This window comes from Eschrichtius robustus, chromosome X (assembly GCF_028021215.1).
Source record: "Eschrichtius robustus isolate mEscRob2 chromosome X, mEscRob2.pri, whole genome shotgun sequence".
In the NCBI taxonomy this organism is placed as follows: Eukaryota; Metazoa; Chordata; class Mammalia; order Artiodactyla; family Eschrichtiidae; genus Eschrichtius; species Eschrichtius robustus.
Window position 1 is genome coordinate 105,108,550 of NC_090845.1, and position 16,390 is coordinate 105,124,939.

Genomic DNA, 16,390 nt, shown 5'->3' on the forward strand with positions numbered 1-16,390 from the left:
AAGCACTCTCGTAACACGAAAAGACGGCTTCCACTTCTGGCTTCCCCAAGGACTGGGAAGAGTATCTAGCAGCCCACTGCCTAGGAGACTGCCGCTGCTCGGGACCGCTCACTCCCACGGCTGAACTTTCTGATTCTGGGAAGACTTCTTGTTCATATTTGTGCTTCTTCGAGGGCTGGAAAAAATATCCAGGAGCCAGCTGCTGCTCAGAACGACTGCCCGCCTCTGAAGTGCTCTCTGAATCTGAGGCAACGGCTTCAGCTTTCAGCTTCCGCGAGGACGGGGAAAGGCTTCGGGGAGGCAGCCTCTCTGCAGAAATACCTCCCTCTACCAAAGCTCTCACGGTATCTGAAATGCTTGCCGTAAAGGCCTGGAGAACGTTTCCAGGAGACTTTTCTTTGTAGGTATCTTGATCTGACTTCATTTTAAATTGGACACTTTTCAAATCAAAGCTGGACACTTCTTCCTCTTCTGACTGGCTATGAGAAGGATCCAGAAACCCCTGATCCTCCAGTGTCACTGAGAAAATATCTTGGGTTGTAGAAGGGCTTCCTACCACGGGTAAAAGAGCAGCTCCGGCTTCCGTCTTCGTGGCTCCAGAAGCCCCATCTTCATGGGATGGTGATAGACCACTAACCATGGACTCTTCCATGTCTTCAGTTACGGGTTGTGATGCTGATGCTTTTCGGGCTTCAAAATCTATACCGGCACTTCTCCTTCCCATGTCATCTTTACCTGAAAGCAGCTCCTGAGGAGTAGCGCTTTCTGTTCGTGCCGTTGGGGGCTGCTCCATGACTTGCTTCTCCAAGGGCAGGTGCCAGGAGAGGAAATCCCTGGCAGTCTTACCGGCAGGTGGGGACCCAGCTCCATTACCTAGGCCAAGTGCTCGACTGGATGGTTTAAAGCTTCTCCCTTTGGATCCACGCTCACTTGCTTCTGAAGTACTTGAGCCTCTTCTGCCACATTGTCTTCTGTACGCTGCTGGAAATGCGTAGCCCTGACTCTCAGCAGCATCTCTGTTTGCAGCCTGACCTGTTGTCTTCTGTTCATAAATCCCAGTTTTGTTTCTCTGTTCCCAGCCTGAGGCACCTGTACCAAATAGAAGTAGGGAAAGGAAAGATGGGTACTTTTGATTTTGTAAAATAAGAATACTCCTCCCTGGCCCAATGGGTACCTATCTGCTATTGAATTCCCTAGCGTGGAGAAGTAGCTATTCAGAAGACAGAGAACAACTTGGTCACTATTAGCCTTCTGTGGTGGGAAATTTTTAAATCAAAGTGAAATCCTGTTTTATGAGCTGATTCCAAGTTTGGCACGTCACCATTATATCAATACTCTGTTCCACCATTAGATGTGAGACACAGCAAAAGGCAATTTCTGAACTTGTAACAACGATTACCTTTTAGGAAACTGACTGGGGCAGGGTGAAGGGAAATTTTACTTCCTATCTAGTATTTATATTTTCTACTTAATTCTACTGAATTTTTAGATAATATGCAGGTATTGCTTTATTTTTTAGAAAGGTGTCAACAGGGGTTATCTGGAAGGTAGGATTATGGCCCCCCATTTCTTCTGCTTTCAAGTCTCTTTATTAAAATAATCTGATGTAATATACATGCAAAGCCATTCTTGGAAAGCCTTAACAATTGCATCGGTCCACAGGCTTCAGGTCAAGCACAAGGCAGCAGTTCTACAGACTGCTCCTCTCCTCTCTACTACTTTTACTAAGGAACTTATTTTAATCCCCAGGTGGGAGGGTCCTCGGGGGCCTCCCCTCCCTCCCTCATCATCCACTGGTCCCTAGCTCCATCTAGTGGTTTCACATCCAGCATATAGTGCCAAGCATGGGGTGCTGTACTCCAAACCACTCCCATGACATGGAAAACCAAAGTATCTGCCCTCATGGACACTGAATAAGTATTATCCTCTGTGTGTAGAAGTGACAGCTATTAAAAATAAATATGAAAAGAGGATAAAAAGAAAGCAAAAGAAATTACTCATTTAATTTCTTTCTTGTTTTGTCGTTGTTATGCAGAAGAGTTTTGTGGTTTTGTTACTTTTCATGGGAAAACGTATTTAGGGATATCCTGCCTTTGAACCCACATGTGAAATCCTTTGTGGCAAAAATATGAAATAGCTGTTTGACTTAATTTGTGGAACAGGAATTTTGGTTTATCAAGTATTGCTTGAAATTAGATTGCCATCAGCTGGAGCTAACATCCACGTACACACACACACACACACACACACACACACACACACACACACACACGCGCACACACAGAGATGTTCACTCCAGTGGTATTTGTTGTTTGGGGATTTGATGGGTGTTGGCTGCCAAGGACATCTGTCTGCATCTGCCCAAGCCCTCTTTGCCCATGGATATGGGAACTGGTCTCACTGTTAACACAAGACCTTTTCTCTCTACTGGAAGAGAAAAGCAACTTTAAAAAACCAGGGTTTTTTTTCGCCAGTTCTGTTATTATTATCTGGTTCTGTTGCTGAGGGGGAATGCTGAAGGGGAAATCACTGGCTGCCCTCAGATATCTGGGCTCACCGAGGAACTCAGCATGTACATTAGACCTAGAATTAAACAAACTTACAAACAAACATAAAACACCTCTCTGGTTGGAAATTCATTTAGGTACAATAGGAACCCAGGTAGGACCCTTTACCTAAATCTCACACAAGTGGCAACTGTATTAATTGGGCAGTTTAGATGGATAAACTTGGACCACATTAGTATGCATCTTAAACTGAAAGCTCTCCGAGGACCAACAACAGCAGGCCTGGGTTCCTGTCGCGTAGCACCATGCCATTAAGCTTGAGGACATGTTTCTGGGTGAGGGTGAAGATGTGCCAACCTGTACTGTCTTTCTTCGGCTTCTTTTGGTCAGCTTCTTTCGGTTCGGTTGTGCTTTTCTCTTCTTCAGAAGCCAGTGGAAGGCTTGGCTTCTCCTGCTTTGGTTTTGCCTAAAAGAGGGAAAGAAAGAGCTTGAATCAGACTTAAGTGCTCTGAACCCACCCCTGCATGGTTGCCGAAGAAAAAAGCATCAGGAAAAAAGTCCTTACTATCCAAATGGCTCTGTTGGGAGCATAATAATACAATTCACAATGGAAATTATTTCCAATGGCGTCCATAACCTGGTGATCATTTTACCTATTGGAAGTGGTTCACCTAGATTTGAAGTTTCTGATCTCTGAGTGATATGCTGCAGGGAACTCTAGAAAACACCCCAGAAATCACTGACCCACACTGCAAGGCCATAAATCTGAAAACAGGGTTGCTGGGCCTGACAACAATCATACTCAACCAAAACAGGTAATTAAGAAAACACTTCCATTTACAATAGCATCAAAAAGAATGAACTAATTGGAAATAAATTTAACCAAGGGGTTCAAGACTTGCACACTGTGAACTACAAAATATTACTGAAAGAAATTAAAGAACTAAAAAAATGAAAAGACATCTCATGTTCATGGATTGGAAAACCTAATGTTAAGATGGTGATACTCCCCAAAGTGATCTACAAATTCAGTGCCATCCTTATCAAAATCCCAATGTGTCTTTTTGAAGATATGGAAAAACTGATTGTAAAATTCATACAGAATTTCAAGGGATCTCGAATAGCCTAAACGATCTTGAAAAGGAAGAATAGAATTGGAGGACTCACACGTCTTGACTTCAAACCTTACTACAAAGCTACAGTAATCAGGACAGTGTAGTACTGGTATAAGCATAGACATATAGAGCAATGGAATAGAATTGAGAGTCCAGAAATAAACCCATTCATCTACGGTTAAGTGATTTGCAGAAGGGTGACAAGACCATTCAATGGAGGAAAGAATAGTCTTTTCAACAAATGGTGCTGGGACAACTGGATAGCCACATGCGAAAGAATGAAGTTAGACCCTTATCTCACACAATATGTAAAAATAAACTCAAACTGGATCAAAGGTCTAAATATAAGAGCTAAAACTCTTAGAAGAAAACATAGGGTAAATCTTCATAATCTTAGATTTGGCAATGGTTTCTTAAATATGACACCAAGAGCACAAGTACCAAAAGAAAAAAATCAATAAATTGGAATTCAACAAAAATTTTAAAATTTTGTCCAATTTCGTTCTCTTGATAAAGTTAAAAAACAACTCACGGAATGGGAGAAATTTTTTGCAAATCGTATATCTGATAAGGGTGTAGTGTCCAGAATATAAAAAAAAAACTTTTACAACTCAACAACAACAACAAAACAACCCAATTTAAAAATGGGCAAAAGACTTGAGTAGACATTTCTCCTAAGAAGATAATACAAATGGCCAATGAGCATATGAAATGATGCTTCACGGCATTAGTCACTAGGGAAATGCAAATCAAAACCGCAGTAAGATACTTCACACCCACTAGAAACACTGTATATAAAAAAAGGAAAATAACAAGTGTTAGCCAGGATGTAGAGATATTGGAACCCTCATATATAGTTGGTGGGAATGTAAAGTGGTGTAGCTGCTGGGGAAAACAATTTGGTGGGTCCTCAAAAAGTTAAGTATAGAATTACCATATGACCCAGCAGTTCCACTTCTAGGTATATACCTAAATGAATTAAAAACAGGTGTTCAAACGAAGACTTGTGTATGAATGTTCACAGCAGCAATAGCCAATGGTGGATAGGACCCAAGTGTTCATCAATGGATGAACAGCTAAACTAAACATGGGACATCCATACAATGGAGTATTATTCAGCCATAAAAATGACTGAAGTACTGATCTGTGCTACGACATGGATGAACCTCAAAAACATTATGCTAAGTGAAAAGAAGCCAGATACAAAAGGCCACATATTGTATGATTACATTTACATGAAGTATCCAGAATAGGCAAATCCAGAGACAGAAAGCAGATTAGTAGTTACCAGGGGCTGAGAGGGAGGAGGAATGATGAGTGACTGCTTAGTGGGCCTGGGGCTTCCCTATGCAGGAACCAAAGCTACTCTGGAAGTGGAGAACGGTGATGGTTGCACAACACTGTGAATGTACTTAATGCCACTGAATTGTACACTTAAACATGATGAATTTTATGTTATGTGTATTTTACCATGATAAAAAATGTTATCTAATTCAATCCTTCCACCAATTCAGACTGTTCCAATTTGTCTGACTTAGTGCTATTGTTGTAGCCTAAATTCATAAATCAGTGAGCATACTAATTTGGCTTTGAGAGTTTGACGGCCATCTGTCCTGAGCAGGAGCAGAGCCTATGACAGAAGCAAGCATGTCAGCTCCATGACAACAAGGAATGTTAAAGCCTGTGCTTTAACTTTGGTCCTAACCAAATTGTTTTTTTGTTGCCATATCTAACTGAAGGCTGCTTCCCTCCATAGAATCTTTTAACATCAAAACAGAGTTTTGCGCTGACTGGCCAATTATCTTCATAATAAATTACCTTTCTGTATACTTTTTAGTCCCCAAGGTTAATTGTTCTAAACTCTACTTCACTCTAAAAGCCCTCTCAAGTTCAAAAACAACCAATCAAATTAACCGCACAATAGTATGAGAATGGAAGTGTTGATATGAGCACAATCTGCTGATTTTCCAATTGTTGATCGGTATTTTTTGGTTGGCAAAGCTAGACATATGAAATACACATACCTGCCCTCTTGTGTCAAATGACTTTTCATACGAATGTGTGTCTATCAAACAATACTACATGACCTAACCTTTGAGATTTTGGCATTTGAATCTGTAGAGGCTTTACTTCCATAAAAATCTCTATTGTTTTCTTTGTGAAATAACTGAAAACATCCACAAACTTTTTTTTCAGAAATACGGTCTTCCATTGCTTATAAATTACAGTGCTAATTATTTGGTTTGTAGAATTGGACAGAAAATGTAAACCACCAGGCAAATCAAAAGCAAGAATGGCAGCTCCTTCCCCAGACATCCCCCTAGTATTGAGCTACAGCAGGAATAAAAGCGTCCCCCACAACCTGCGACTTAGGATGGAGCTAACACTTGCCTTCTTCAATGTCAAGGTCATGTGTGATGAACGCTTCTTTCGTGGGCTCTTCGGTGACTCATCATCAACAGAGATTTCTTCAAAATCCTTAGAGACTGTGTCAGATCGAATAAGAGGTGGGCTGATGCTGGGTTGGCGTGGGCGCCATGGTGGGATCTGTCAAGGAGGAGGATAGAAGGAAAAAGTTAAAACTTGTGTGCCTTCCTCCAAATTACTTGTTGCTTAATGATTGAAGGGCTAAGAACCCAAAGTGAAAACAATGAGCCAAGGAAAGAATCTCCTACCTCCTTGGATTCCCTTCCAGTACGTACTCAAACCAAAGACGAATAGCCTCGGTCCACTCTCTGGGTTGCTGCACACTTTTGCCAATCCCCAAAGACAGAAACTTCAAATTGCTTGTTTGATCAAAACCAGAATCCTGGTGTTACCTCCTACTGATGCCAACTATAAATCTTGTTTGAGTCTGATCTTTGTTTTGATCTTGGCCCTGTCTTTGGAAGTCCAGATCTTGTGAAGGTGAGTCTTTGAGTTATGATCTGGGCTTGGCATCCAAACTCCAATCCTGATTTCTATCACTCTATCAGTCCAGGAATTGTCTGGATCAAATCTTGACCGTGGTGGTTGCTTATCTTAAGCCTGTCAAGATTGATTTTCTGGGATTTTTAGAAAATCTACAGAACTAGTCCTGGTTAGAACTGGTTTACTAGTTTTCTGAAGTAGATAACATTGATCATTTGGGTTTACCTTGAGCTTCAGCAGACTGATTTAGCTGATTCCAGTTTGAAGTTCATGGTACACTTGAATTTGAGGCACTGGTCCCTGACATGGTCCTCTTGATGTGGATCAGAATACCTGATTTTATCTTTAACAAATGCTGGCTAAGCATGTACAGTGTACCATACCCATTTTAGGCAGTGGGCCTACAGCAATAAACAGAACAAAATCCTTGTTGTCATGGAGCTGACATACTTGCTTCTGTCACAGGCTCTGCTCCTGCTCAGGACAGACGACAGTCAAACTCTCAAAGCCAAAGAAAAGGGGCCACAGTGAGTTTCTGCCTGTGGGGTACTCCCAGCCAATGTCTAAGGTGCCCTCTTATTACTACCAGGCCCCACTGGGGGCTCTTGAGGAGAGACCTTGGGGATTAACCATCTCCAAGCCCAACTGTGATAATAATCACTATACTAATGGCAGCTAACTTTTACTGAAGGCTTTACTCTGCTTTAATCTTTATTATTTCCTTCCCCTTGCTAGCTTTGGGTTTAGCTTGCTTTACCCTTTCTAGTTCCTTAATCTGGAGAGTTAAGTTATTGATTTGAGATTTTTCTCCCTGCCAGGCAGGGAGTGCTCTCCATAGATGTATTTCATTCAAACCTTACAATTCTTTGAAAGCATTTGCTCTTGTGGTCTCCATATTACCGATGGGGAAAACCAGGTCTGAGAAATTACATGACTGGCCCTAACTCTCACAGTGGCAGAGCAAGCATCTGAAAAGGTCTGCTTGTCTTTAAGCCTATGTTCTTAACCCATCTGCACTCCTGTCTCCTAACTACAGGGGCCAGGAAGGGGATGTCCCATACTCAAGTTCAGGAAGTTTAAAGGCAACAGCCAGAAGAGGTGGTGCGCCTGCTTCCTTAAGAAGGGCTGCAGAGGGAGAGTTGGGTCTGTGAGCAATAAGAAAAGCTGCTTTGTAGTCTCAGTTTCTTAAATTACTGAATTCAGTTTGATTCAACAATAAGAAGATGCTAATAATCTGCTATTACCTCTTCTTGTCAATTTGTCCGCAAATAAAAAGAACATGAAACATCTTGAAGAGTAATCTAGGCACCCACATTCCTAACACTTCAGATAGGACGTCAGGTGAAAATTTGCCAGTAGCATGTGCTTGTCAGAGATGAATCCATGCGTGTCTAAGTATGCACAGCTGGGGCGGTGAAACTCCGAATGGCTCATGAAATCACTTATGGGTCCTTTGGCCGTTCACTCCTCTCCTACTTAGATAACTGTGGTAATTCTAGAGCTAATACATGTCGATGGGCGCTGACACCCCCTCTCGGGGGGTGGGGGATGCGTGCATTTATCAGATCAAAACAAAAAATTGGCTCGGTCTTGGTATTTCTAACAAAACTGTATGCCTGGATTTCCTCTCCCGCAATCTCCCAGTTGCTCTGAATGTCACTTAATCCATTAAGAATCCTGCTCCTTCAAGGGACCCAACCATTGGCCAAGTCCGTATTTACCCCAGCTTCTATGCAACACTGCATGTCAGGACCATTGACTTAATGCTATCAAGCACCCTGTCATTTAGGAATGTCACCCTGGCACTTAAGGGAAGTTTCCCGCGCAAACATCAATCTGGTTGTTGATGACTCAGCTTCTGTTAACACCCTACTCCATCTTCAGCCCTGTTTCCCAGGGGAGGGACTAAGGGAGCAAACCAAAAGTATGAGGTGTGGGCCCAAACCAGACATTTAAGAAAACCTGTCTTTGGGCTACTGTAGTTTTCCCTGCCCCCTTCATTGTGGGAAGAAATGCCCCTAGAGTCTTTTTCTTATCTTTTTTTATTTTAATGGGCTATCTCTTCTATAAGAGTCTCTTTGTTTCTGGGACTGAGAGGAGGAAGAGAAGGAGGAGTCCAGGAAACAGTTTTCCCCTTTCTGAATGTGAGAAATAACCCCGTGGCATTTCGTCATGTGTACCTGGATTTTTGCCACTGGATGCCAAGGGAGTATAGCTGTGGAGACAAGGGAAAGCTGGTGTTGATGTTTAAAACTGAAGAAGACTGGAAAGTTCATGGAAGTGACTTTTCCTGCTGTAGTGCAAGAGGCCAACAGTCTGCTGACCTAGGGGCTGCTCTACAACCATAAGATCAGCGCTACTGGTGACCATCTCAGTGTTTGCTTCTCCACCCTTCATGGCTAACGTACCCAGCAGAACTTCCACACACAGTATGAAAACCAGAGCGAGAGATAGGGGGCCTTAAGCAGACATGTCAGAAATAAGCCCCAGTTACCTCTTGCCAAATGCAAAATAATCAGCTCTCTAGTGGAGAAGAGTCTGACTGAGCAATGGGTAGGGGTAACTGGAGGTAAGAGACTTTTCTACGTATGTGTTGCATTTTACAGAGACTAAAGATGTACCCTCCTTCCTGTGAAGGCAGGGCCAGAGAAGCTCAACATCTTAGAGATTGGGGTAAGGGAAAGACTATGGGTTTGGAGGTCAACACATCTGGGTCAGAGTTCCAGGTCTACCACTAACTATATGGGTCAGCTTGAGCAATTTCTTTAATCTCTCTGAATCTTTATTCAATCCTCACGAGCAACCCTTTGAGGTAGATATTAATATTATACCCAATGTAGATGAGGAAAGGAAGGCTTAGAGAGGTTAAGCAATCAGCCCAAAGTCTCAGAGTCAATAAGTAGCAGAGCAAGGATTCAAGTGTAGGTCTATCTGTCCAACTTTGAACAATTCTCCTCGATTACCTCAGTGATCTTGGAGCCTGCTACCTCAGTGATCTTGGTGCCTGCAACCCAGACTCCACTTCTGGGCACATATTGCGGTGTAGCTCCAAACACAGCCCCGTGCGTACTACCAGTCCAAGCTCTAGGCAGAGTTCTAAAATCATGAGATCTCTGTGGAAGAAAGAAAAAACATGGGGGTTGGAATGCCTGCACATTAACAGTGGAATGTCACTGTCATAATACTTAAAGCATTCTTGGGGTGTGTAAAGAGAAGTGAATATGGTGATACCAGCCAACACTGTGTGCCGGGCACTAGGTAAGCACATCATGTATTTATTTGTTCTCTCATTCAATGTTTCCAACAGTGGGGTAGAATCAGCTGAGAAGCAGGTCCAAATTCCTCCCTCCTTGTTTTTTGACAGGAGAGGAGTCGGGAATGGAAGATGAGTAGCCCAATTAGGCACTGATGCTCGAGTTCACTATTACCTGAAGCAGTCTGCCTCTCTGGACCTCTGGAGAGGGGCATATTCTGCTTCCTGATCTTTCAGACTCACACTCCAACATGAAGATGCTGTCATGGGACAGGGCTTTGTTCCCCATGCTGCTCTTGGCCCTGGACAGGAAGGAAAAAGTCTTATGAAAGCAGCCAAGGGAACCAAAGGAACCAAAGACACATGTATCAATATGTCTATAATATGGCCCACCATAGACACCTCAGAAGCATATGTGCTGACACAGAAAGTTGTCCGTGAGATATAGAGTGAAAAAAATAAAGAATAGTATGGTCCCATTTAATACATATACATATATTACATACATACGTAGTTTGTGTTCATAGAGAAAAGCCTGGAAGGATATCCACCAAATTGTTAGTGGTGGTTCCCTCTGAGGAATGGCACTAGGAACAGGAGGGGCATTTTCATTTTATACTCTATGTACTTCTGCATAATTTTGATTTTTTTAAATGATCAACACGTATCTTTTTTATATAATAGCTTTACTTTTACTGAGATATAGTTTACATACCATACAATTCACCATTGAAAGTTCAGTAGTGGCAACACTGTGGAAGGGGAGGGAAGACCCTGAATCTTGCTATTATTAAGATGAGAGTTATAAAATATCTTTCACACCCAATTTGTGTCTAATGTTTTTGTTTTGATTAAAAATATCAAATATGTGCCCAGATGCTGGATACTTTCATTCACCAGGTCTTTTCCTCTTTCACACAAGGGTTCTGCAATATATTTGTCCTGTTTTCAAAGTCATCTTATGCACCCACCCTACCCACCTCCAGCTTGCTAAACCCAGATGGAAACACCTTCTGATTGGGAATGGAACCAGGTTGATAAGAATTACATTAGGACAAATCAGGGGAAAGTTAGAAGCAAATGAAAGGCTAAAGGCACAAAACACTCCTTTGGGGATGTGGGAATATATTTCACCTTTTAAAGTTTTCAACCAAAGACATCACAAGAAAAGAAAACTACAAACCAATATATCTTATGAATATAGATGCAAAAATCTTCAATGAAATACTAGCCATCTGAATCCAGCAACATATAAAAAGAATTATACACTATGACCAAGTAGGACTTGCAAGGAATGCAAGGTTACTTTAATATATGAAAATCAATTAATGTAATATACAATATCAATAGAATAAAAAGAAGAAACCACATACATGGTCACTTCAATAGATGCAGAAAAAGCATTTGTAGAATCCAACACTTTTTCATGAAAAATACACTCAACCTTGACGGAGAACATCTGTGAGAAGCACACAGCTAATATCATAATGATGAAAGACTGGATGCTTCCTCCCTCGGATCAAGAACAAGACAAGGATGTCTGCCCTCACCACTTCTAGTCTGCATTGTACTGGGTTCTAGCCAGGGAAATTAGGTAAGAAAATGAAATAAAAGGTATCCATACTGGACAGGGAGAAGTGAAATTACCTCTAATCACGGATGACATAATCTTGTGTATAAAACTCCTAAGGAACCCATTAAAAACTACTAGAACTAATCAATGAGTTCAGCAAGGTTGCAGGATGCAAGACCAATGTACAAAAATTGATTGTATTTCTATATACTTGCAATGAACAATCCAAAAGTGAAATTTAGAAAACACTTCCATTTACAATGCCACCAAAAAGAATAAAATATGGATGGACCTAGAGATTATTATGCTAAGTGAAATAAATCAGACAGAGAAAGACAAATACCATATGATCTCACTTACATGTGGAATCTAAAAAACAAAACAAAAAACAAGACAAAACAGAAACAGACTTATAGATACAGACAGCAAACTGGTGGTTGCCAGAGAGGAGGGGAGGTGGGGGGCTGGGCTAAATAGGTGAAGGGGATTAAGAGATACAAACTCCCAGGTATAAAATAAATGTCACGGGGATGTACTATACAACATAAGGAATATAGTCAATAATACTGTAATAATTTTGTGTGGTGACAGATGGCTACTAAACTTATCATGGTGATCATTTCATAATGTATTTGATCAACTCAGTATGTTGCACACCTGAAACTAACATAATATTGTATGTCAACTATACTTCAATTTAAAATTTTTTATAAAAAAGAATAAAATAGGAATAAATTTAACAAAAGCTGTGTAAAACTTATACTCTGAAAACTATAAAACACTGATGAAAGAAATTAAAGAAGACCTAAATAAATGGAAAGACAACCTATGTTCACAAATTGGAAGACAATCTTGTCAAGAGGGCAATACTCCACAAATTGATCTACAGATTTAATGCAACCTCTTTAGAAATTTCAGCTGCCTTAAAAAAATTTTTTTTTGCAGTAATGGACAAGCTTATCTTAAAATTCAAAGCGAAGTGCTAGGGACCACAAATAGCCAAAACAATCTTGAAAACGATGCATAAAGTTGGAGGACTCACACTTGCCAATTTTAAACTTACTACAAAGCTACAGTAATCAAGACAGTGTAGTACTGGCATGATAGACATATAGATCAATGAAACAGAATGGAGAGTCCAGAAATGAACCCATTAATCTATGGTTAACTGATCTGCAAGAAGGGTGCCAAGACCATTCAATTGGGAAAGAATAGTTTTTTTAATAAATGGTGCTGGGACAACTGGATAGCCGCATGCAAGAGAATGAAGTTAGACCCTTATTTCATGCCATATATAAAAATTAACTCCAAATAGGTCAAAGACCGAAATATAAGAGCCAGAACTCTTAGAAGAAACCATAGGGGTATATCTTCATGACCTGGATTTGGCAATGGATTCTTAGACATGACACTAAAAACTTAAGCAACAAAAGGAAAAAAAACAGATAAATAGATTTCATCAAAATTACAACCTTTTGTACTTCAAAAGACAACCCACATAATGGGAGAAAAACTGTATACCTGATAAGGGACTTGTATCTAGAATATATAAGAAACTCTTACAATTCAATAATAAAAATAAAAAAGAATGAAATTTTGCCATTTGCAGCAACATAATGGACTTGGAGGAGATTATGCTAAGTGAAATAAGTCAGACAGAAAAAGACAAGTACTGTATGATAGCACTTATATGTGGAATCTAAAAACTACAACAAACTAAGAATAAAACAAAAAAGAAGGAGACTCACAGATACAGAGAACAAGCTAGTGGTTACCAGTGGGAAGAGGGAAGGTGGAAGGGCAATATAGGGGTAAGGGGGGAAAAGGGTTACTATGGGATTATATGAAATCATGTGTGTGAAACTTTTGAAAATTGTAAAGCACAACAGAATTTAAAGAATCTTTCATTCAAAAAATAAAAAATAAAAATATAGATAACCTAATTAAAAATGGACAAAGGATCTCAATAAACATTCCTCCAAAGAAGGCATACAAATAGCTAACAAACCCATGAAAAGATGCTCAACATCATTAGTCAGCAGGGAAATACAAATTCAAACTATAATGAAATGCCACTTCATACTCACTAGAATGGCTAGAAACAAAACTAAGATAACAAGTATTGGCAAGGTTGTAGAGAAATTGGAAACCCCATACACTGCTGGTGGGAATGTAAAAGAATTCAGACACTTTGGAAAACAGTCTGGTGGTTCCTTGAAAAATTAAACATTAAATTACCATGTGACCCAGCAACCTCACTCCTAGGTATATACCCAAGAGAAATAAAAATATATCTATCCAAAAACTTATACACAAATCTCCACAGCAGCATGCTTCATAATAGCCAAAAGGTAGAAATAACCCAATATCTGTCAATTGATGAGTGCATAAAGTGTAATATATCCATGCAGTGGAATACAATTCAATTTTTAAAGGAATAAAGTACTGATACATGTTACAACATGGATGACTCTTGAAGACATGCTAAGGGAATCAAGCCAGTCACAAAAGACCATACATTGTATGATTCCATATATATGAAATATCCAGAATAAGCAAATTTATAGAGGCAGAAAGTAGATAAGTGGCCACCTATGATTGGACTGGGGTTAGGCAGGAATGGAGATTGACTGCTAATGGGTACAGGGGTTCTTTTAGGAAGGGATGAAAATGTTTTTAAATTAAAGTAATTTTTAATACTTCAAATACTTTTTTTCCATTTATTATCTTTATTACCAAATTATACATGTAGGTTGGCATTTTTAAAAAGAATCTGTAAATGGTAACTAGAGTAGCAGCTCAGGCAGTGTAGGGCTAGCACCCACCTTGTCATTGTGCCTGGCTGAGGGATGAGCACGTGGGATATTTGACTGTGACACACTCCGAGGACAATGTGGTGCTCTGGGGATTAAAATGGCACCCACGCTGAGGTGGCTTGTGGGCCAGCAGGGGAGGAGAGGAGGCAGATGTCTGCCACTTTGAAGTAACGTCCTACCCACACTTTCCCTAAAAGGTGGCCCTGGTGGCGAAGGTAAGATTCTCTGCTTTATGAAAATAGCAGAAAATTAACGTGACTCTAGAGAAACACAATGGAGTTGTTTCTGATGCAGCACTGGGAGAGCATCTCTACACGTTCGCTCATTATGCACACATACACACTTCCATTCACTGCTTCTCTATGACCTGCTGGCTCAAATCAGGCTCGAGACCAGTGTAGGATCTGTGACTACCCCACCTCCCCTGCTTTGTGCAGAAAAACTGCAAGGAAATGTTAGGCCATAAGTGGGCTTAGAAACTCTGGCCTTTCCATGCCGTGCATCAGCCAGAGTATAACCATTGAACTGGCTCTCTAGTGTCAAGCCCTCCCTGATCAAAGGATTACGTTAGCACCAGCTGTGGTCAGGGTTGTCGGAAACCAAACCTCCTGTCCACTCCCTGGAGGCAAAGAAAAGAAAACACATCCAAAATCCAAATAAAATCTTGGCCTTAATTAAAGGCAATAAAGTGTAGTACACCAGCACCCACGAAAAAATCAAATAGAGGAATGGGATTTGTCCGTTCTATCAGATACAGCTTAAAACACTCTTGGAAATAGATACTGGACCTATTGTACAGCACAGGAGAGGGCTGGCCATAAGTTTTGTTATGACTGATCGCTTCAATGGATGAAAAAAGCTGATCTCCCTAACTCCCGAGTGATATTCTCCAGGGTTTCTCCCCTAGCAATTAAGCAAGAGGTTCGGGTCAGGGGTGAACTTCAGGCCTCCTAAGGTATATTCTTAATTAATTTACGCTCCTTGCAAAAAAAAAAAAAAAAAAAAGACCAATCTCAGGTCCTTAGAAAAACACACTTCCTCATGTATGAACTAGTTCATGCACTTATACTCACTCCCTCTCACTCTCCCTTCCCCTCACTCTCCCTTCCTCCCTTCCGCCCCGCCCCAGAGGTGCGCATGCACACACCTTCTTAGTCTGGAGAATACATCAGACTAAGTGGACCATTTTGCAGGGAGAGGCGCAAGTAAAAAGGGGCAAGGTAGAACTTCAGTAGAGAAAGCCCTTGCCAATTTGTAGAGACAAGGCAGAATAAACCCAAACTTCCCTCTCCCACCTCACTCTCTGGTTTTTTTGTAGGGCTAGTCTTAGTTTTCCTTAGACCTCTAATGCAATGGTCTATAATGGTATGATTTGTGAGGTACGAGGCAAGCCCCTTTGCAAAACCATCTCCCTTGCTAGTAAAGCTATCTGAAATACCTCACATTCAATGCACTCATTAAGGTCCTTTTTAAGGAGACCTACGTGCTGTTAGTGGGCAGTATGACATGTTTGCTAACTGTCCCATTACCTCCAAGTAAAGCCTTGAGGGAACGGATAGCAGTACACGTGAGCTCTGTAGGGAGTCCAGATAAGTCTGGAGTTTAAGGCCAGGGGAACAGACCCAAGTGGAACTCCATAGACAGGAATCCAACTGATCCAGGAACAGCTGCAGGTACTGGGTGTCCAGATTTTCCACAATAAGATGTGGAAGTTGAGGCTTCAAAGATGAAAATTTGAATAGGAGTGGCAATGGTGGCTGAGAAACAGCCTTCCTCACCTCCTGTGACCGCTTAAGGCGTTTCCCCCAGTCTCCCGGGACGGAGGGAGAAATGAATTTGGATTCTTCGCTTGCTTGCTTTTTTGTTCTTACATTAACACAGTGATTTCACCCTTATGCCCCAACCCAGCTAGATGGCTTCACTATCTAAGACTTTAATCACGCATTACGAGATCTGGAGTCTGAGGGCTGGGCAAGCAAACCAGATCAAGCTTCCTAAACGACGGAGGCCATCCTGACCCTATGAAAGAGAGTCCTCCAGCTCCTAACTAATGGTAGGCCCCTACATCTCACTGTAGCTGTGACAGCGCAGGTTGCCCTGATCTACCCGCACCCTCTCACGCAGCACTCTTGGGGGAGTGGGTAGGCATTTGTCACGCTCCATCCAACCCACTGAGCTGTGCAGCCCAGACAGCAAACATATATATATATATATAT

General features: G+C 41.2%; 1 protein-coding gene across 1 annotated transcript in view; it reads right to left on the reverse strand.

The window, feature by feature from the left end:
* The window catches only part of KIAA1210 (KIAA1210 ortholog), a 28,492-nt gene that overhangs the window by 6,098 nt on the left and 6,004 nt on the right, over positions 1-16,390 (reverse strand). The window contains exons 3-8 of the mRNA XM_068532682.1: positions 9,961-10,087; positions 9,520-9,645; positions 6,014-6,169; positions 3,161-3,224; positions 2,865-2,969; positions 127-1,089 (exon numbers count right to left, since the gene is read on the reverse strand). Coding sequence (XP_068388783.1) covers positions 127-1,089; positions 2,865-2,969; positions 3,161-3,224; positions 6,014-6,169; positions 9,520-9,645; positions 9,961-10,087 — 1,541 coding nt within the window. The remainder of the gene's footprint in view (positions 1-126; positions 1,090-2,864; positions 2,970-3,160; positions 3,225-6,013; positions 6,170-9,519; positions 9,646-9,960; positions 10,088-16,390) is intronic.